The sequence below is a fragment of the Leopardus geoffroyi genome, chromosome D1 (genome assembly GCF_018350155.1).
Source record: "Leopardus geoffroyi isolate Oge1 chromosome D1, O.geoffroyi_Oge1_pat1.0, whole genome shotgun sequence".
Classification (NCBI taxonomy): domain Eukaryota; kingdom Metazoa; phylum Chordata; class Mammalia; order Carnivora; family Felidae; genus Leopardus; species Leopardus geoffroyi.
In genome coordinates this window covers 102,076,245-102,097,982 of record NC_059329.1, presented here as the reverse complement: position 1 = coordinate 102,097,982, position 21,738 = coordinate 102,076,245, and the positions used below count along the sequence as shown (strand labels likewise).

Genomic DNA, 21,738 nt, shown 5'->3' with positions numbered 1-21,738 from the left:
GGATGCAGAACAGGAGAGGCTCTGCAGCAGGTCCAGGCATAGTACAAGCAGCCCTGCCCCTTGGGCCACGTGATACAACAGGATCTATAAGGAAAGTGATGGTCATGGGAAAAAAGCAACATGGAGCTTATTACAAACCTCAGTGGGAATGCTGCTGGTCCTGAGCTTCAGGAGCCATTCTATACCATTGGCAAAAAGAATGCTATGGCTTTTGAGAAAGAGCTCCTGGTATGTTTGTGGGCCGTAATAAAGAGCAAAGTCTTGCCTAGAAGCCACCATGTGTGTATGTATCCAGGACTGCTCTAATGCCCTGGGTCCTGTCAGATCCTCCAATAAATAAAGAATTGGCAAAGCAGAAATCATAAGATGTAAATGGAACTCCATATAAATGGAGCCCAAGTAAAAGCAGAGGGCGTGATTAAGCAGCAATTCAAATGTACATGAATAAAACTTCTCCTTTCCCACCTCAAATGCAGCTCCCATTGAAGTGATCAATGTCAACAGCTTGCTGTGCATCCTTTATAGTTCTCCCTGTACTCATTTACACCTGCATGCACATGCACATTTAATTGTACAGCTTTCGTCCTTGTTCTTAGTGATCATAACTACACTTTGATCTCCAGCTTGAGTTTTTTTCCACCTGACAGTGACTGCATACAATTGTCCTCTCCAGGTCAGTCCATAATTACCTTATCTAATCTTTTCATTTGTTGTGCATTTTGCACACACACACACACACACACACAAACACAAGTTGACTTTTCTTATAATGATGTAAAACAGACTATTTTCTTTATTTTACTTTTCCATGCATAATAGTTATATATATGTAATCTTATTCATTGGCCTTTACATTTCTGTTGTTCAGATTTATAAAGGAGAAATTCTAGGTCAAATGCTGTGTAAATTGATCATTTTATATGGAAACTACCAGATTTTTTGGGTAATGGGGAATTCATACTATAAACAGAAAATACAGAATGTACATGGCCAAACAGGAACTTCATCGTCATTGAAAACTAATAATATTTCATCTATATTAAAAGGCACTGCACTGACATTGACATTTTAATTTCATTTCACTTACTTGACCAATGATGATAGTGAACGTTTTTTCCATACATTTCTGTGTAGGGATCACCATTTCTGTGAATTGCTTGTTCATTTTTTCCCCATTTATCTAGTTTTGTTTCCATTGAATTTTAGACTGTTCTTTCATTATTAGGGATGTTATCTCATTATTTGGCACATGTCACAAACATTTTCTCATTTTGTTGTTTACTTTTTAATATTGTTTGTGGTATTCTGAAATTTTTATTATAACTTTTGGTTTTCTTGTCTGGATAAAGTAGTATTCAAATATCCATGATAGTAAAATATTACCTTAGTTTTCTTTCAGTATATTTTCACATTAATATTCTCAATATTTAACTATTTTGTTTTGAAACTCTTGTCATGTCACAGACAACAAGATGGGGCAGAAAAAATATTTAAGTACTAGTCCATTTTTCAAATCACTTATGACCTGGCAGTGGACAAATTCACATGCAGCTTCTGATTTCCACTTCAGTGATCTTTCTCCTACACAGCCTGCACCAACATCTATGGTACAACACGGCAGGGTTCTATTTTGCCAAAACCATTAGAGAATTTTTCCTTTCAAACTTCCTCCTGAGTGCATTTTTTACCTCCTTGTTCCTCAGGCTGTAGATGAGGGGGTTCAACATGGGGATCACCACGGTATAAAACAGAGAAATCACTTTATCGATATCCAGGGAGGGACTTGAGCCAGGCTGAACATAGATAAAGAAAAGAGTCCCATACAGGATGGAGACAACTGCCAGGTGAGAAGAGCAGGTGGAGAAAGCTTTCCTTCTCCCATCAGCGGTCCGCATCTTCAAGATGGCTGCCAGGATGCAAACATAGGAGACCATGATGATCAGGCCACTGAGCATTACTACAGCTCCAGCCAAGATGAACAGCACTAATTTATTGATCAAGGCGTCTGCACATGCTAAGGAAAGCAGTGGTGAAATGTCACAGAAGAAGTGATTGATGATATTTGTACCACAGAAGGGTAAGCGAAAAGTGAGAATTGTATGGGTCATTGTGCTTAGAAGAGCCATGGCATAAGGCCCTACTGCCAGCTGCACACAGACCCTCTGGGACATAATGAGTGTATACAACAAGGGCTTACAGATGGCCATATACCGGTCATATGCCATGGAAGCCAGGAGGAAACATTCAGTTGCCACAAAGAAACCAGAGAACCACATCTGTGTAGCACAACCCATGAAAGAGATACCTTTTTTCTCTGCAAAGATATCACACAGCATCTTGGGGGCAATGGAAGAAGAGGAACAAATATCTACAAAGGACAAGTGGCTGAGAAAAAAGTACATAGGAGTGTGGAATCTGAGATCAGTCCATATGAGAATGATCATCCCTATGTTACCCCCCAGGGTGACAAGATAGACAATGAAGAGCATGACAAAGAGGACAATCTGCTCTTGGAGAATGTCTGTGAGACCCAAGAAAAGAAATTCAGTCACTTCAGTCTCATTCTTATTTTCCATTGGTCAGTTTTAACCTGTTACAAGAAGCAAAAACATTTAAAAAATCAATCATCAATAGTTACAAATAATATTTTAAGCTAATGACAGATTACCCTAAACAGGTCTCTAACAGGAAGTTATGGAAATATTATTGACCTGGAAGACAGTATTTCCACGTACTAGTTCTGGGAGTTGTGCAAAGATACTGTGTAAACTTGGACAATTCATCCCTGATCTCTTTGGATTTGGTACTCTCTCCCATAAAAAGAAGAGTTCAAGTGTATGGTTTAAATCTCCCTCAAGTCATAAAATCATACTTGAAATGGGAATTAGTCTCCATATTTCATTTTACTGGATTATGGGATAACAAAACTCTCTTAGAATACCTTTACTGGGAATGCTGCCAAATCTCACCAGTGTGATATTCAGATCCTGACATTAGACATCTGGGAAAGACTAAGCAGGAGAGTTCCTGTTCTTATTGAAGGATCAGTACCATTCTATTATTGTTAGGACATAGTTCATAGATGGGCTTATCAGTCTACTCTGTACTTTCACTGGTAATGGCAGGTGGAAAGGATAATACACAATTGACAAAGAGGTGATTCATATAAAGGCATATGGTGTCATGGAAGAAATAGAGAGGCCTTGCCTTTGAGATCAAGTGATCTGGCAAATGTGAGACAGCAGCTTTTCATGGAAATTGTGTAGAAAATTAAGACTTTGGTGCATCTAAATAATGTAGAGTTGTTTTTTTGTGATTTCCCATATATTCCGTAAACTGATTTTGACACATTTTTCTGGAAATTTGTCAGGCAATTACAATTTATTCATTATAACTATAACTGTAATTGTGTATGTAAAATATCAAATGAGTAATACTTTATTCAGCAAATACCCTCAAGAGTATGTTAGGTTTTGACTCATTAGTAAAGGAAGAAAAAATCAAGCTGTTCAAAATGCCTAGGAAAGATCACTCTGTAGGATAATTTATATGAAAAACAATTGGTTCTAAGTAACATGTATTATCACTTCATTTAATGTCCTCTTAAAATAAAAGCAATATACTACAGTGGAATTATACTATAATTATATTTGGAGCTTCATACGTGATATAAGTAGTGACTGTATCTATTTAATTTATGATTGTTTTATCATTATCATGATTATTTGCTTCATGCCATATGGCATATATTTTCAGCAGTCAAAAAGGCAATTATAGGCTTTAGGAGCATTACACAGGGCATAAATGTTTTCGTTTGTGGCAATCCAAGTATGGATAATATAGGTGTGTGGTGTTTGGGATGGTACGATCACACTACTTTTTTTTTTAAATTTTTAAAAGTTTATTTATTTTTGAGAGAGAGAAAGAGAGAGAGAGAGAGAGAATGAATGAGTAGGGGAGGAGCAGAGAGAGAGGGAGACACAGAATCTGAAGCAGGCTCCAGGCTCTGAGCTGTCAGCACAGAGGCCGACGTGGGGCTCAAACTCACAAACGGTGAGATTATGACCTGAGCTGAAGTTGGACACTTAATCAATTGAACCATTCAGGCATCCCACAATCACACTACTTTTAACTTTGATCCTTCCTTCCTTCCTTCCTTCCTTCCTTCCTTCCTCCCTCCCTCCCTTCCTAAATTCTTTTCTTTCTTTCCTTCTTTCTTTCTTTCTTTCTTTCTTTCTTTCTTTCTTTCTTTCTTTCTTTCTTTCTTTCTTTTTCTTCCTTCCTTCCTTCCTTCCTTCCTTCCTTCCTTCCTTCCTTTCTCTTTTTCTTTCTTTCTTTCTTTCTTTCTTTCTTTCTTTCTTTCTTTCTTTTTCTTTTCTTTTCTCTGTCTTTCCTTCTTTCTTTGAATAAGTTATTTTGAGTGTTTACAAAACAAGAATGATCTCTATGCCCCTTCAATAACTACATTCTGTGATCTTAGAAATCCTCATGAACATTGCCATGTCTTTATATTACAAAGAAATAAGCAGGAAATTGAGTTAAAAAAAAGTCACACAAAACAGTTGTTTAGTCTCAGGAGGATATGAACAAAATGCCAAAGTCTGCTCTCTTTAGAGAGCCTGTGCTAGGAAGGTTATTTTCCTGACATTCAAACTCATCCTGATGTTCCTCCACCAGATTTCAAAACTTCACATTGTCCAAAATGCAATGTACTCAGTTATTGTTATTTTTTTTTGAGAGGGAGAGAGAGAGAGAGAGCGTGCATGCACTAATGAGCAGGGGAGGGGCAGAGGGAGAGGGAGGGAGAGAATCTTAAGCAAGCCCCATTGTCAGCATGGAGCCCAACACTGGGCTCCATCTCACAACCCTGAGATCATGACCTGAGCCAAAACCAAGAATCAGACACTTAACCGACTGAGCCATCTAGGTGTCCCTGTACTCACTTCTTTAAGGATATCCTGCATGTAGCTCCTTTAACTGCTTCAAAGGAAGTGATCATTTTCTAGAAGAATGGAACACTAACTTCCTTTATGGTGGTAACTTCTTCCAAGAAACATGATTTTCTAAATACTTGGTGAAGAAGACAAGTCTCCATCTTGAAGAGTCTGGGAGTAAAGAGTTACTGTACCTGCACATTAATACACGTACTGTACAGAATAAGGGATATTTTCTCAGGAGTTTACAATAGCTTGGGTCCCCAAAGAACTAAAACCTCAAGAGTTTACACCTAAAGGGACAAAATTAAGAAAAATATCAGTGGCGTTTAGACCAAGTATTATTTCCTAACTACATCTTTTCGCAAAGAAGATTCCTAAGAAAACAGTGTGAATTTTTCTCCCACTTTGGGATCTTTCTTGCCAAAAAGAGTCTCTTTTCTATCAGTGGGGAGTTATTCACTGAGCTTCCAGAACCAGCTGGGAGGAAGTAGTTTATTGCCTATATTCTGGAGACACATCACCTGGTGTTAATCTCAATTCCACGGCTCTACTGTTTATGTCACTTCGAGCAAGTTTTTAAGTCTCTCTGTGCCTCGTTCTGTTAATCTTTACAACAGTATCTAGTTTACAGATATCTTGGAAAGATCTAATGAAGTAATACTTTTAAAGTCTTTAAAGAGTATCCAGCACACAGTCAGTGCTCATGAAAGTTATGTATCATTATTAGGGATTTATAGCATAGCTGGGACACAATATCTAGACATTAAAAAAAAACCACAGCAGTACAAGGTAGATTTTTCTTCTTTCTAGGAAAAATAAAACACAGTCACTGGACTCCAAAGAAAGGATGGATCACTATAAAACTGGAATACAGGAGACTGCTCAAGGAAGGAATTGCTCTGGAAAGATAAATAAAATTTAGATAAACTGAAGTTAAAAAAAAAAAAGTATTCTAGGCAGTGCTAATGAAATCCACAGAAGCAGGAACAGAAGCAAGGAAGTTGTTTGGGATGAAAAGGTCATGCAAGAGAGAAGCAAGTGTAGAGTCTGATGATACAGATTAAACTATTCCAATCACCACCTTATCTGAGAGTTTATTGTTTATCCCATGGGAAAGAGTTGATATCTCTCTAACCCCTATAACGTTTCATTGGAAGCTCATTTTTTAACCCCAGAAGGTTGTCAATAATTAGTTTGCACAAATATTTGTTCAATTAGTAGAAAATAAACCTCCAAAATCAATAATTCATAATGGTCTATATTTAGCAATTAAGATTATGTTATATACTTTTGTTTTAAGAATGTAAGTAAAGGTATGTTTATCTGTTATTCTCAAAACAAATTAAAAGCAATAAAAACAACCAACAAAAACAGATTTTAAATAAAAAGAAAAGAACACTTCATCAGCCCTCAAAAGGAAAAAGTAATATGGAAAATAATAACAAAGAGCATTTTATTAACAGAGAAAATCATAACAAAACTCTTTTATTATGGTTTTTTTTTTTTTTTTTTTAAATTTTTTTTTTTTCAACGTTTTATTTTTATTTTTGGGACAGAGAGAGACAGAGCATGAACGGGGGAGGGGCAGAGAGAGAGGGAGACACAGAATCGGAAACAGGCTCCAGGCTCTGAGCCATCAGCCCAGAGCCCGACGCGGGGCTCGAACTCACGGACCGCGAGATCGTGACCTGGCTGAAGTCGGACGCTTAACCGACTGCGCCACCCAGGCGCCCCTATTATGGTTTTTTAAAATAAAAACATCCACTGATGGAACAGCAAGGTTGAAAAAAGAAATAACAAACTTATATTAGATAATGGGAAGTAAACTGGCTGAGACCAGTAAGCAAAATTATATGAGAACTGTCAGTTGGGGTGCCTGGGTGGGTCAGTCAGTTGAGTGTCCAACTCTTGGTTTTGGCTCAGGTCATGATCTCACAGTTCTTTGGATTGAGCCCTGAATAGGATTCTGCTCTGACAACGTGGATCCTGCTTGGGATTCTCTCTCCTTCTTTTTATGCCCCTCCTCTTGCTCACATGCTCTCTTTCTCTCTCTCTCTCTCTCTCTCTCTCTCAAAATAAATAAATAAACTTAAAAAAAAAAGAATTGTCAGCACATGAAACAAAACATAAAGCAATAAAGACAGTACTAACATAATCCTGGGAGATGTTTGAGAAAATTTAAAAAGTAAAGTTTAAAAATAAGTTGCCACTTCAAAATGTTTAGGGAGAAAATACTAAGGCAGAAAGGAAGACCTAACATACAAACAATTGGTATCTATGAAGAAGATAGATGTCATATGTAAAAAACTTTTTAAAATGTAAGAAAATCTATATCTGTGGAATAAAAGCATACAATATATCTTAATGAAAAGACAATAAAATTACCATAAAGTGACTGGACTTATTCATTATTTTATTAATTAAAGAGGAAATAATTCAAACTGTTCTCAAAATGCTCCACAATTTCATTGCACCCTACAGTCAGTACAGTGAATAGTATTAGAGAAGGAACCAAGATTGGGCAACAGTGAGGATTATAGGAAATGGTGATATGACAATTGTAATAGAATCAACAATGATACCGATATGGCTAATAAGATAGTAATATTATCAAAACACACTGGAAATGAAAGAAGATGGAGTTTTATGGGTTTTGTTGCCTACAAATCTCCTACCCTCAGTGTAGAGAGTTATTAAATACAAATTAAATGTGATAAATACAGTATTTTAGATGTAGGAATATCCTAAGACATAGAAAATTTGCCACTGGGAGTGTTAAGAATAATAATATATCCAAATCAACCTATGGAAGGAAAATAAGAAATACAATGTAGGAAAAATCTAATACTAACTAACTAATATTAGCATCTTATATAATTCAAGACATAGAAGTTTAATATATATAATCTGAAGACTAGCATCAGAAGTGATATAAATGAATTATATCATTTTCAAATTATTAGAAGAAATGCACATACTTTACACATGTCTCAAAACATGAAAAAAGTCATGCTATAAAAATATTTTTAAAATAACTATTCAAAACAGAAATCTTTAAAAATAGAATGGCAAGGTTAAGAAAAAGCCTATTTATTGTTGCAGTATTAGTTAAAATAGCAAGAAATTGGAAATAATTTTTTACCAATAAGGGAGAGCTTAGTTTTTATTTTTTTATTTATTTTTTATTTTTTTTAACGTTTATTTATTTTTGAGATAGAGAGAGACAGAGCATGAATGGGGGAGGGTCAGAGAGAGGGAGACACAGAATCCGAAACAGGCTCCAGGCTCTGAGCTGTCAGCACAGGGTCCGATGTGGGGCTCGAACTCATGCACCGTGAGATCATGACCTGAGCTGAAGTCGGCCGCCCAAATGACTGAGCCACCCAGGCGCCCCGAGGTTAAATAGTTTTTAAATGAGTTAGAGCTATGTGTTTTGATATGACATAATATTCTAGAAAATATTTGACTTAAAGTAGCAAAGGATAAAATAACATGATCATCTCAATAGACGCAGAAAAAGCATTTGACAACATCTTCTCATGATGAAAACTCTTAATAGATTGGGAGTACAAAGAACATATCTTAATGTAACAAAGGCCAAATGTGACAAACCCATAGATAAAATTGCATTCAATGTAGAAATATGGAAAGGTTTTCCCCTGAGATCAGGAACAAGACAAGGATACCCACTCTCACCATCCTTATTTAGTATTGCACTGGAAGTTTTAGCTAGAGCAATTAGACAAGACAGAGAAATAAAAGGCATCCAAAATGGAAAGGAAATACTAAAATTCTCACACTTTGTTGAATAAGTGACTTTATTTACAGAAAACCCCAAAGAGTCAATCAATAAACTGTTGGAACTAATTAACAATTTCAGTAATTGGCAGATTATAAAATCAACATATAGAAATAATTTGCCTTTCATCCTTACTAATAACGAAACATCTGAAAAATAAAGAAAACTTTCCTATTCACAGTAGCATCAAGAGCAATAAATACTTAGGAATAAATTAAACTGAGGAATTGAAAGATCTGTACAATGAAAAATAAAAAAAACTTTGCTGAAAGAAATTAAAGAAAACAAAAAGGGAAACACATTGCCTGTTCATGGATCAGAAGAATTAATAGTGTTAAAATTTCCATACTGTCCAAAACCTTCTATAGATTCAAAGTAATCCCCATCAAAATATAAAAGTCATTCTTCACAGAAATGGAAGACACAAGCAAAAATTTGTGTGGATGCCAAAGTTATTATGTTTCCTGGTTAAAACTATACTTCAAAGATATAATAATAAAAATAATATGGTACTGGCACAAAAATAGACACATAGACTGATGAAATAGAATAGAGGGGCCAGAGTTAAATCCCAGCATATACAGTCATCTAATATCCATCAAGGAGACAAAAATACTCAATTGGGGAAAGACATTCTCTTCAACAAATAGTGCTGGGAAAACTGGAGAAACCCATGCAAAACGATCTCATTAGACCCTTATCTCACATCACAAACTCAAAAGAAATCAAAGACTTAAACATAAGTTATGATATCATAGAACTTCTAAAAGGAAACATAGGAAGAAACTCCTTGATTTTGGTGTTGGTAATGATTTTTAGACATGATGCCAAAAACACAAACAACAAAATCAAAACTCAACAAATGAGACTACATCAAACTCGAAAGCTTCTGCACAGCAAATGAAACAGTTAATGAGGTGCCTGGGTGGCTCCGTTGGTTAAGCGTCCAACTTCAGCCCAGGTCATGATCTTGTGGTTCATGGGTTTGAGCCCCAGGTTTTGCTCTGTGCTGACAGCTCAAAGCCTGGAGCCTGCTTCGATTTCTGTGTCTCTGTCTCTCTCTGCCCCTCCCCCCTTTCTCTCTCTCTCTCTCTCTCTCTCTCTCTCTCTCTTTCTATCAAAAATAAACATAAAAAAACAGTTAAAAAATGAAAAGATAATTGGAGTAAATTTTTGCAAACCATATATTGGAGAACAGGTTAATATCTAAAATATATAAGGAACTCATACTACTAAACAAAAATCCAACAATCTGATAAAAAATGGGCAAAACAACTAAATAGACATTTCTCCAATGTCCTGGCCAGCAGGCATATGGAAAGACATTCAACATCACTAACACCAGGAAAATAAACATGAAAGTCACAAGGAGAATCCACCTTATACCTGTTAGAATGGCTATGACCAAGAAGACAAGAGACCACAGGTGCCGGTGAGCATGTAGAGAACAAAAAACAAACAAACAAACAAGCAAATGAACAAACAAACAAACAAACAAACAGGAATCATACACTACTGGTGGGAATTCCAACTATTATGGAAAACAAAACTCCTCCCACCCAAATTAAAAATAAATCTACCATAACATTCCAGCAATTCCACTTCTCGGTATATAGCCAAAGAAAATTAAAACGTGTTTTTGAAGAGCTATCTTCACTTCCATGTTTATTGAAGCATTAATCACAATAGCCAAGATATATGTGGGGCATATATGCAATGGAATATTATTTAGCAACAAGAAAGGAGGATATCCTGCAATTCGTGACAACATGGATGTACCTTGAGAAATTATGCTGAGATAAGCCAGACAGAGAAAGGTAAGTACTGTATGATAGCACCAATATGTGAAATCCAAAAAAGTCAAACTTGTGAAACACAGAGAGTAAAATGGTGGCCACCATGGGATGGGGGAGTGGAAGAATAAGACTGATGTTGTAAAGTACAAACTTGCAGCCAGTAGTAATAAGCCATAGAGATCTAATGCAGAGTACAATAACTACAGACAAAATACTGTACTGTAATTCTGTAATGTGAAAAATATTGCTACAATGGCAGTAGCATTATTACATATAAATATATAAAAGTAACACATTATATGCCCCTACACAATGCTATATATCAAATTTATTCAATAATAAATAAATCAACAAACAAGCAGGAAGTAGAGATGTGTAAAAGCTAAGCTTTCATTTATGATATTTGTATAAGGACACACATGTACAAATATGCATGCTTTTATATGCGAAGAAAATTTCTTTTTTTTTAAATAATTTTTTTTAAATGTGTTTATTTTGAGAGAGAGAGCGGAGGAGGGGCAGAGGGAGAGGGAGAGAGAGAGAATCCCAAGCAGCCTCACACTGTCAGTATGGAGCCTGATGTAAGGCTCAAACTCACAAACTGAGATCATGACCTGAGCTGAAACCAAGAGTCAGACATTTAACTGACTGTGCCACTCAGGTGCCCCTATGCAGAGAAAACTTCCTGATAAAGAAACTTCTTCATCAGAATCCATTTGAATCTTGTGGATGGGATGCTTACATTTACTTCTATTTTCTGTTATGCAATTTAAATATTGTACTATGTATAGTCATACTTTGTAAGTGAAAGCATCAAACAGTGGAAATTACATTGGGTAAAGAATTTAATCAGATGAAATGATACTCATATTTTTATTAATTGAAAACACAATATGAAATAGTTTGTACAGGATGCATGACCTCACAAATGAATTATAGTTGACCCTTGAGTGATGTGAGGGTTAGGGGTGCCGACTCTCTCACAATTAAAAGTCTGCATGTAACTTTTCAATTTCCCAAAATTTAACTACTGATAACCTCCAGGTTGGCCAGAAGGCTTCCTGATTACATAAATAATCAATTAACCCATATTCTGTATGCTCTATGTGTTATATCCTGTATTCTTACAATAAAGTAAGCTAGAGAGAAGAAAATGTTATTAAGAAAGTCATAAGGGGCACCTGGGTGGTTCAGTTGGTTGGGTGTCTGACTTTGGCTCAGGTCATGATCTTGAGGTTTGAGTTCAAGCTTTGCATTGGGCTTGCTGCTGTCAGTGTAGAGCCTGCTTCAGGCCCTGTGTCCCTCCCTCTCTCTGCTCTTCCCCCGCTCATTCTCTCTCTCTCAAAAATAAATAAACATTTAAAAAGAAAATCATAAGCAAGAAAAAATACAACTATAGTACTGTACTATTTTTATCCAAAAATTATGCATATAGGTGGGCCATGCAGTTCAAATCCATGTTATTCAAAGTTGAAATGTACATGCAAATCTACTATTTTAACCATGTCTTAACTTCTATACCTTATAACTTTACTTCTCTAGAAAATGGACATGTAGTTCAGCAGGAATAATACAGGTGTTGGTAGGGGTGGTCTAGCTTGAAGTGGCTTCTGATTGTTGACGTCCCATCTTATCCCACCAGCTTCAATTCACTGCTGCTTAATCCTTTTTGCATCCACCATTTAATCCCTGAGATTCAGCCAAGAGGTAGAGTGATAAAGCTGGTTCTGCTACTTTGATAAATAAAAGATAATACCTTATCCTAATATTCCCAGCTATTTACTTTGAGTCATATTTGTAGTTCCAACTGATCCAGAAACAGTATTTTAAAATATGTAGCCACTTATTCACTGAGCACTCTTACTGCATCAGGAGATGGCCTCTTCAATTCCTAGCTAGCAAGAAAGAGGTTTTAAAATCATATCTTTATGGATGAATGTCACTTAATGATATTTCTTACACAAATCTAAGCTTCCAAAGAAAGCATGATTCATTGCAAATAATATTTTTATTTGCTCATGAATGGATTCATGTAATTGCAGGAAAATAGTAAAGTAGAGTTTACAAATAATTTATTTTTTAAAAGTATATGTAAAAAAACCATTGGTAGTGGAATACCAGTCATGTCACATCAGTAGATTTTCATTAAAATGGGGGAAATGGAATGCACATTTTGGTAACTCAAAAAGACCTGCTATTCAGGTTTAAGAATCATGTAAATTTTATGTTTAGCAAGAAGCATGCACAAAAATATTTGAAAGAAGCTTCATAATGGAGAATTAAAAAAAACATTTTGGCCATAAAATCATAATTAATATCATTCCATGGATTTGGCCTATACAAATTCAGGAAACTTACCTCTTTGGTAACATCCTTTATTTGCCCCTCATAACTGCTTCCAATTTCTACCAAGATGTTTAAACTTCTGACCTTAGGCAAGAAAAATCAAGCATTTCCAATGTAGAATTAGCGAAGTATCATTGTTTATATTTGTCCTGATTAACCAGGGTCTTTTAACAGATAAAATAATTCCTTGTCATTTTCTGACTCTCATTTGGCACAATATGAAGTGCATATTTGAATACATTGACACCTGATCTATGAAGAACCCTTAACCTCATGACTCTACAACAATAGAGAAGAAATTACATGACATGGATGTTAGAGTTTGAGCCACTATCACCTCACAGTGGATTTTTCCCTCAAGGAAGGCTTCTGAAGACAAAAATATTCTGTCATCTTGGGATCATCTTTGAAAAGCAAAACAGAGTTCTACTGAGTAGGAAGCACCGGCTTCTAAGAGACAGAAGCTCACAATTCAGAAACTATCCCTGAAAGTTGGTATAGGTTGTTTTGGGTGACTGGAGCTAAATGTGAAAAAATCAAATATGTAACAAAAAACTAACTACACACAACTTGGAAATATCTTGTTTTAGGTTTATTCAGAATGACGGGGGAAGGTTCTCAGTTGTGGGTTGGGTCCCAGACACCACTTTCAGGTACACTTTTATACAAGCCACATACTCTCAGCGGTCAAAACCCCATTAAAACATTTCTGATCATTAATGAAATCTACCGTATTTTATTCCTTGAAAATATTGATGTTAGGTGATGCCCCAGAACAGGGCTTTACAGACTAAATTTCATACAAGTTCTAATCCATATGTAGTTAGAAATCAGAGCACCTGGAAAATTCTTTAAAAAACCCACAATATTAAATTTCATATACCTATAAAGAAAAACACACCTCAGAACATCATATTCAAAGTACAAAAACTAAAGAAAAAGAAAATCTAAAATTCACTCAGTACGAAAAAGGAAAAATTATTTTGAAGGAGCAATGAGACCGATATCTGACTTATTAACACAAATAAAAAAATGGAAGAAGATAGACTAACTTTAAAGTGCTGAAAAAAGTAGCACCTGAGAACTCTACACCAGGTGAAACTATGGAGGTGAAATAAAGGTGTATTCAAACAAGGAAAATCTAAGAAAAGTTTTCACGTGTAGACTGAACTAGAGATAATACTAATCATTTCATTAGTCAGAAGGAATATTACATTACTTATGGAATCTCAGGGATGAAGAGAGGTATGTATTTCAATGGAAAAATTCAGATGTGAATAACTATAGAGACATTAACTACTAGAAACTAAACATAATGTCCTTCATAGAAAACTGATTAAATGAAAACAATAAACATTCAAATCAACAGTGGGTTGAATGAAATTAAATTGTTCTAAGACTTTCCCATCATCTGAAGATAGGTACAAATACTCATCTGTATTAGACTCTGAAACATCAAGAGACTATTGGCACCTGATAGCCAACAAAACAATAGCATAAGATTGTATAATGAGTCTGGTACCTGGGTGGCTCAGTCCTTTAAGCGTCCAACTTCGGCTCAGGTCATGATCTCATACTTCGTGAGTCTGATCCTCTCATCCTTCCCTGACAGTGCAGAGCCTACTTCAAATCCTGTCTCCCTCTCTCTCTCTCCCCTTCCCATGCTCTCATTCTGTCTCAAAATAAGTAAACATAAAAAAAAAAGAATGTGTAATGACCAAACAATGGTGAGATTACCCACCTATCACATAAGTCAGACTTTTTTTCTCATAAAGCCACACCATCTGACCATTGAATAAATATCAAACATACAATAGGTCCAAATAGTGGTTGAGATGTACCAGTTTAATAAATTAACAAGTGCACATGAAGCTTACATTTTAATGAGAGAAGATAATAAACAATAAATTAAAAAAATAAACTTACATGTGTTACAAGTTGGAAGGTGATAAATTTTATGGATAACAGAGAAGGTTAGACCAGAGTAAAGAGAATCTAAATTTCTTGGTTGGGTAGAGATGGTAACAAATTCAGTGTTAAATAAGTTAGAGTAAACACCATTGAGAAAATGATCTTTGGTCAAGGCAGAAAGGTGTGGAGTGCTTCAGGCATATTTTGGAAGATGAGTATCTCAGGCAGAGAGAACATTATTGCAAAACCCATGAAGGGACTGTGGGTTTCTAGTTCTGCAGGCAAGGATCTTAGAAGTCACCACTCTGTCCTAATAAGTAAAAAGTTAAAAATACAGATGAATCAAGAACTCTTCTTGGGTCTGTAAGAGAGGGGAGGACACAGGGCAAGCCACTGTCCCAAGATTGGAGAGACACACAGGTGAAAGCAGAGAGTCACAGTTTACCCACAAGAGGAAACTGCCGTGAGAACCAGTTCCTTGAAAGGAAAACCTGAACTGAGCAAGGGAGTGAGATTTACCTTCAGAGTCTTGACCACATCCCCATAGTAAATGTAAGAGAAAAATCTCCTTTTGTTTCCATCAGGGGAGAGGAGGAACCATTCTCAAATCCATCAGAGAGCTCTGTACTTCTTAACAAAGGCTGCCCTCAGGAGAAACTAGTCAACCAGACAGTACCCTGCTGGGGTGCCATCAGATCCTGATCAGGGTGAAGAGAAATGGCCAACTTCAGTCTCCTGTAGCCTTCCACGTAGAGGAAGGAAATAACCCACTCTGGTCCACTCTAGTTATCCTGTCCCAATTTACGGGGGAGAAAAAAACACTGAGAAACACTGTTGAAGTTCACAGTCCAGAGGTACAACTACACCAAAAGCCTGACCTAATTGGATGACTACAGAATGCTCCCATCCCTCCACACCTTACCACTACATTGCTAAAGGCTTATGTACACCAGCTGGCTAGCAAGAAAAAAATAACAAGAAAGATACAAAAAGGCAAAAACATGGTATGAAGAGACAGAGCCAGATCCAGAATCAGACGTGGTAGAGATGTAGGAATTATCAGACCAGGAATTTAAATCAGCTGTGATTAAATTGCTGGCGATTAAAAACACTGTAACCAAAATGAAGAATGCCTTTGTTGGGCTCATTGGACTGGATGCAGCTGAGAAAAGAATCAAAGAGCCTGAGGATATAGAAATGAAAACCTCAAAAACTAAAAAAGGAAAGAGAATAAAGACAAAAGAGAGAGAGAGAGAGAGAGAGAGAGAGAGAGAGAGAGAGAGAGAGAGGACAGAGCCAAATAGCTAAGTAAGGTCTAACATATATATGATGGGACTATCAGAAGAAGAAAGAGAGAAAGGAAAGGAAGAAATATTTGAAACAATGACCATTTCCCCCAAATTAAAGTTAGACACCAAACCACTGATCCAGGGAGTTCAGAGGACACCAACCAGAATAAATACTAGCAAACACTATGCCTAGCATACAATTTTCGAGGTACAGAAAATCGAAAATAGAGAAAAAATCTTGAAAGCAGGCAGAGTCAAAAAGACACATCACCTACAGAGAAACAAAAACAAGAATTATATCTGACTTAGAAAAGTGGGATGCAGGGGCACCTGGATGGCTCAGTGGGTTAAGTATCCGACTTCTGCTCAGATCAGGATCTCGCAGCTCATGAGTTCGAGCCCTGCTTTGAGCTCTGTGCTGCTAGCTCAGAGCCTGGAGCCTGATTCGGATTCTATGTCTCCCTCTTTCTCCGCCCCTCTCCGGCTCTCACTCTGTCGTCTGTCTGTCTGTCTCTCTCACAGAAAACAAATAAACACTTAACAGAAGAAACGTGGGATGCAGATCAGGAAAAGGCTTTGCAGCAGGTCCGGGTACAGTACAACAGACTTTATGATCAAAGTTATATTCATGGGGTAAGAAGCAACGTGGAGCTTATCACAAGCCTCAGTGGGAGAATCATGTAGTTCTTGAAGCCATTCAATGTCATTGGCAACAAGAATGTTATGGCTTTTGAGAAAGAGCTCGTGGTCTGTTTGTGGGCCCTAATAAAAAAGAAATTTTAGCACAAGAGACACAAAATAATTATGTATCCGGGACTGCCCTAATGTCCTGGGTCCCATCAGATCATCCAATAAATAAAGTGAGATGGGCAAAGCAGCAATATATCAGAAGATGAAAATGGTCCAGCCAAATGGATCCCAAGTAAGACTCAAGGGAGATTAGGCTGCAATTAAAATGTGTTTGAATAGAACCTCTCCTTTCCTATCTCCAATGCAACTCTCGTCGAAGTAATCAATGTCAACAGCTTGCTGTGCATCCTTTAAACGTTCCATGCTTTTACACCTGCATGCACATGCACATTTTATTCATTACATACATTTTGCATTTTTTCTTAATTTTCATAACTGCATGTTGATCTTCAACTTGTTTTTTTTCCCCCACCTAATAATGACTGCATACAATAGTTCTCTCCAGGTCAGTCCATGATTATGGAATCCGGTCTATCAATTTCCTGTACATTTCACAGAAAAAAAGAAAAAGTGTGTTTCTTCTAGAGTTGCATATTCAAGTTATGTCTTTTATTCTTATTTTCCATATATAATGTGGAAATATATGTAATATTTATCTTGTTACTTATATTTGTCATCTACATTTCTAACGGAGGGATTTATGGTTCAAATACCAGACAGAGTTATTATTTTATATGGACACTACAAGTTTCTTTGTGGAATTGTAGTATTCATACTATCAGCAGGAAATGAGAGTGTTACATGGCCAAATAGAAATTTCACCATCATTGAAAACTATCAATATTTCTCCTACATTGAAAGGCACTGCACTGACATTTTAATTTCATTTCATTTATTTGACCAGTAATGATGTTCAGCATGTTTCCCATACATTTTTGGCAATTTGCATTCACATTTTGTGAATTGCTGGTTCACTTGTTCACTCAATTAGCTATTGTTTTTCTTTTTTATTGTGAATTATAGAATGCTTTTTGAATATTGGGGGTATTATCCCAATGTCTGGCACATGTACACAAATATTTTCTCTTATTTTATTATTTCCCTTTTAATATTGTTTTTCATGCTCTGAACTTTCTATTATAACTTTGGTTTCCTTGTCTGGATTAACAGTATTTAAACATCCATGATTGTACAAATATTACCTAAGTTTTCTACCAGTATATTTTCACATTAATGTTCTTGATCCATCTCTATATTTTTTGGAAAATCTCATCATGTTACAGACAACAAGATGGGGCAGAAAAATATTTAAGTACTAGTCCATTTTTCAAATCATCTATGACCTGGTAGTGCATGAACTCACATGCAGCTTCTGATTTCCACTTCAGTGATCTTTCTCCTACACAGCCTGCACCAACATCTATGGTACAACACGGCAGGGTTCTATTTTGCCAAAACCATTAGAGAATTTTTCCTTAAACTTCCTCCTGAGTGCATTTTTTACCTCCTTGTTCCTCAGGCTGTAGATGAGGGGGTTCAACATGGGGGTCACCATGGTATAAAACAGAGAAATCACTTTATTGATATCCAGGGAGGGACTTGAGCCAGGCTGAACATAGATAAAGAAAAGAGTCCCATACAGGATGGAGACAACTGCCAGGTGAGAAGAGCAGGTGGAGAAAGCTTTCCTTCTCCCATCAACAGTCTGCATCTTCAAGATGGCCGCTAGGATGCAAACATAGGAGACCATGATGATCAGGCCACTGACCACACCAATTGCTCCAGCCAAGATGAACAGCACTAATTTATTGATCAAGGTGTCTGCACATGCTAAGGAAAGCAGTGGTGAAATGTCACAGAAGAAGTGATTGACGATATTTGTACCACAGAAGGGTAAGCGAAAAGTGAGAATTGTATGGGTCATTGTGCTTAGAAGAGCCATGGCATAAGGCCCTACTACCAGCTGCACACAGACCCTCTGGGACATAATGAGTGTATACAACAAGGGCCTACAGATGGCCATATACCGGTCATATGCCATGGAAGCCAGGAGGAAACATTCAGTTGCCACAAAAAGACCAAAGAACCACATCTGTGTAGCACAACCCATGAAAGAGATACCTTTTTTCTCTGCAAAGATATCACACAGCATCTTGGGGGCAATGGAAGAAGAGGAACAAATATCTACAAAGGACAAGTGGCTGAGAAAAAAGTACATAGGAGTGTGGAATCTGAGATCAGTCCATATGAGAATGATCATCCCTATGTTACCCCCCAGGGTGACAAGATAGACAATGAAGAGCGTGACAAAGAGGACAATCTGCTCTTGGAGAATGTCTGTGAGACCCAAGAAAAGAAATTCAGTCATTTTTGTCTGATTCTTATCTTCCATTGGTCAGTTTTAACCTGTTATAAAGAAAGAAAAATAATTTTTATCAAAAAATAACCAACAGTTACAAATATATTTTAAGGCAATAACATTATGCTAAACAGATCTATATTAGACAATTACTGAAATATTGTTGAACTGAAAGACAATATTTTCGTGTACTAAGTATGAGAGTTGTGCAAAGATTCTCTGTAAACTTGGACAATTCACCCTCAATCTCTTTCGATTCACTACTCTCTGATAAAAAGAAGAGTCCAACTATATTGTCAAAACCTTCCTCAAGTTCTAAAATTGTGTTTGAAATGAGAATTACCCTCCACATTTCATCTTACTGTGTTATGGGATAATAAAACTTACTTAGGAATACCCTTACTGGGAGGACTATAAAATCTCACCAATGTGATATGCAGACATTAGACATCTGGGAAAGACTAAGCAAGGGAGTTCCTGTTCTTATTGAAGGATCAGTGTCATTCTAATATTGTTAAGACACAATTCATAGATGGGCTTATCAGTCTTTTCTCTACTTGCACTGATAATGGCCTATGGAAGGATAATGTACACAATTAGCAAAGCAGTTACTCATGTAAAGTAATATGATGTCAGGGGAGAAATGGAGAGATCTTGCCTTTGAAAACAGATGACCTAGCAAATGTTGGACAGCAAAGTGGAAATGTCATCATTATAAGTGTATAGAAAATTAAGTGTGTTGCACCAAAGTAAGAAATTATTATTTTATGTGATTCCCTATACATTATGTAAACTACTTTTTAACGTACTTATTCTGAAATTTGTTAGGAAATATCAATTACAGTAATAAGATACAAAAATATCAAATGCAGAATAACTTATGCAGGGAGCACAGTGAAGAAAACACGACTTTTTGTCTTATTAGTTCAGGAAGATAATATCAAATGGCTTCTGAGGAGACAATCACTATGTAGGATAATTTATATGAAAAAGATCTGACTTTAAGTAACATTTATTATTACTTATTCTTATTCTCACTTCAATTAATCTTTAAATAAATAAAGCAATATGCTACTCATATTATACAATAATTATGTGTGAAGCCTGGTATACGATATAGTGACTGTATTAAATTTGCTTCTTTTACCATTATCATATTTCCTCAATGTGATATAAAGTAAGCTTTCAGTAGTCACAAAGACAATTCTAGGCTTAACTTAGGAGCATCAGGTACGGCATAAACGTTTTCAGTTATGGTAGCCCAAATATACTAATATAGGTATGTGGATGTAGGGGTAGTTTAGAGAGGCTGTTTCTAGTTTTGGTCCAACCACCCTTTGCTTTTTTCTTTCTTCCCTTCTTCTCTCTTTCTCTTCTTTCTTTCTTTCTTTTTTTCTTTCTTTCTTTCTTTCTTTCTTTCTTTCTTTCTTTCTTTCTTTCTTTTTTCTTTCTCCTTCTCCCTTCCTTCCTTTCTTTCTTTCTTTCTTTCTTTGTTTCTTTCTTTCTTTCTTTCTTTCGTTTTCTTTCTTTCTTTCTCTTTCTTTCCTTCATTCTTTATTCCTTTCTTTCTTTCCTTCCTTCTTTCTTTTCATTTATTTGAATATAAGTCATTTCGAGTCTTATATAATACAAGGAGGATGATCTCTATGCCCTTTAATACCTACATTCTGTGATTTTGGAAATCCTTGTGGACATTTCAGAATCTCTGTATTATACAAAACTGAACAAGAAATTCAGTTTAAAACAAAAAAAACTCACACAAACCAGTTGTTTAGTTTCCTGAGAATGTGAATAAAATCTCAGTCTGCTCTCTTTAGAGAGTCTGTGCTAGGAAAGTTATTTTCCTGACATTCAAACTCAACTTGATGTTTCTCCACCAAAATTTGGAAATGTCACATTTTCCAAAACGCGGTGTACTCACTTCTTTAAGGATATCCCTCATGTAGTTCCTTTAATTGCTTCAATCATCATTTTCTAGAAGAATGGGACACTAATTTCCTTCAAGGTGGTAACTTATCCCAAAAGGTATGAGTTTGTAAATACTCGGTGAAGACAAATCTCCCATCTTGAAGAACCTGGGAATAAAGAGATACTCTTTGACCTTCACATTAATACACATACTGCACAGAATAAAGGACATTTTTCTGGGAGTTTTCATTATCTTAGAGCCAGGTCCCCAAAGAACTAAAACCTCAAGAGTTTACACCTGAAGGGACAAAATTAAAAGAATCTCAGTGGCATTTAGACCAAATATTATTTCCTAACTATGTCTTTTCTTAAAGAGAGGGTTCCTAAGAATATATTGTGGTTTCCCCCAACCCTTTGAGATCTTCCTTTGCCCAAAGAACTTTTTTTTTCCTATCAGTGGAGAGTGATACGTTGAGCACCAGGACCAGTTTGGAGGAAATAGTTTGCACTTGGATTCTGGAAACACATCACCTGCTATTCATCTTAATTCCACAGTCTTTCTGCTTATGTCACTTTGAGCAAGTTTTTAAGTCTCTCTGTGCCTCATTCTCTTAATCTGTAAAATAAAGAAGCCAAGAGTGTCTAGTTCACAGAGATGTTGTAAGGATTTCATGAAGTAATACATTTAAAGTCCTTAATGAGT

At 36.2% G+C, this 21,738-nt stretch overlaps 2 protein-coding genes across 2 annotated transcripts; both read right to left on the bottom strand.

Moving 5' to 3' along the window:
- Positions 1 to 1,377: 1,377 nt before the first annotated feature.
- On the bottom strand, positions 1,378 to 2,576 carry LOC123602704 (olfactory receptor 5G3-like). The gene has a single exon (XM_045487172.1). The coding sequence runs from the start codon at positions 2,574 to 2,576 to the stop codon at positions 1,626 to 1,628; it is 951 nt and encodes a 316-aa protein (XP_045343128.1). The 3' UTR covers positions 1,378 to 1,625.
- A 15,635-nt stretch (positions 2,577 to 18,211) lies between these two features.
- Positions 18,212 to 19,160, bottom strand: LOC123602703 (olfactory receptor 5G3-like). Its single transcript, XM_045487171.1, is given in 2 exon segments — positions 18,212 to 18,242; positions 18,244 to 19,160. Coding segments are annotated over 2 exon segments (948 nt in total).
- Between the last annotated feature and the right edge of the window lie 2,578 nt (positions 19,161 to 21,738).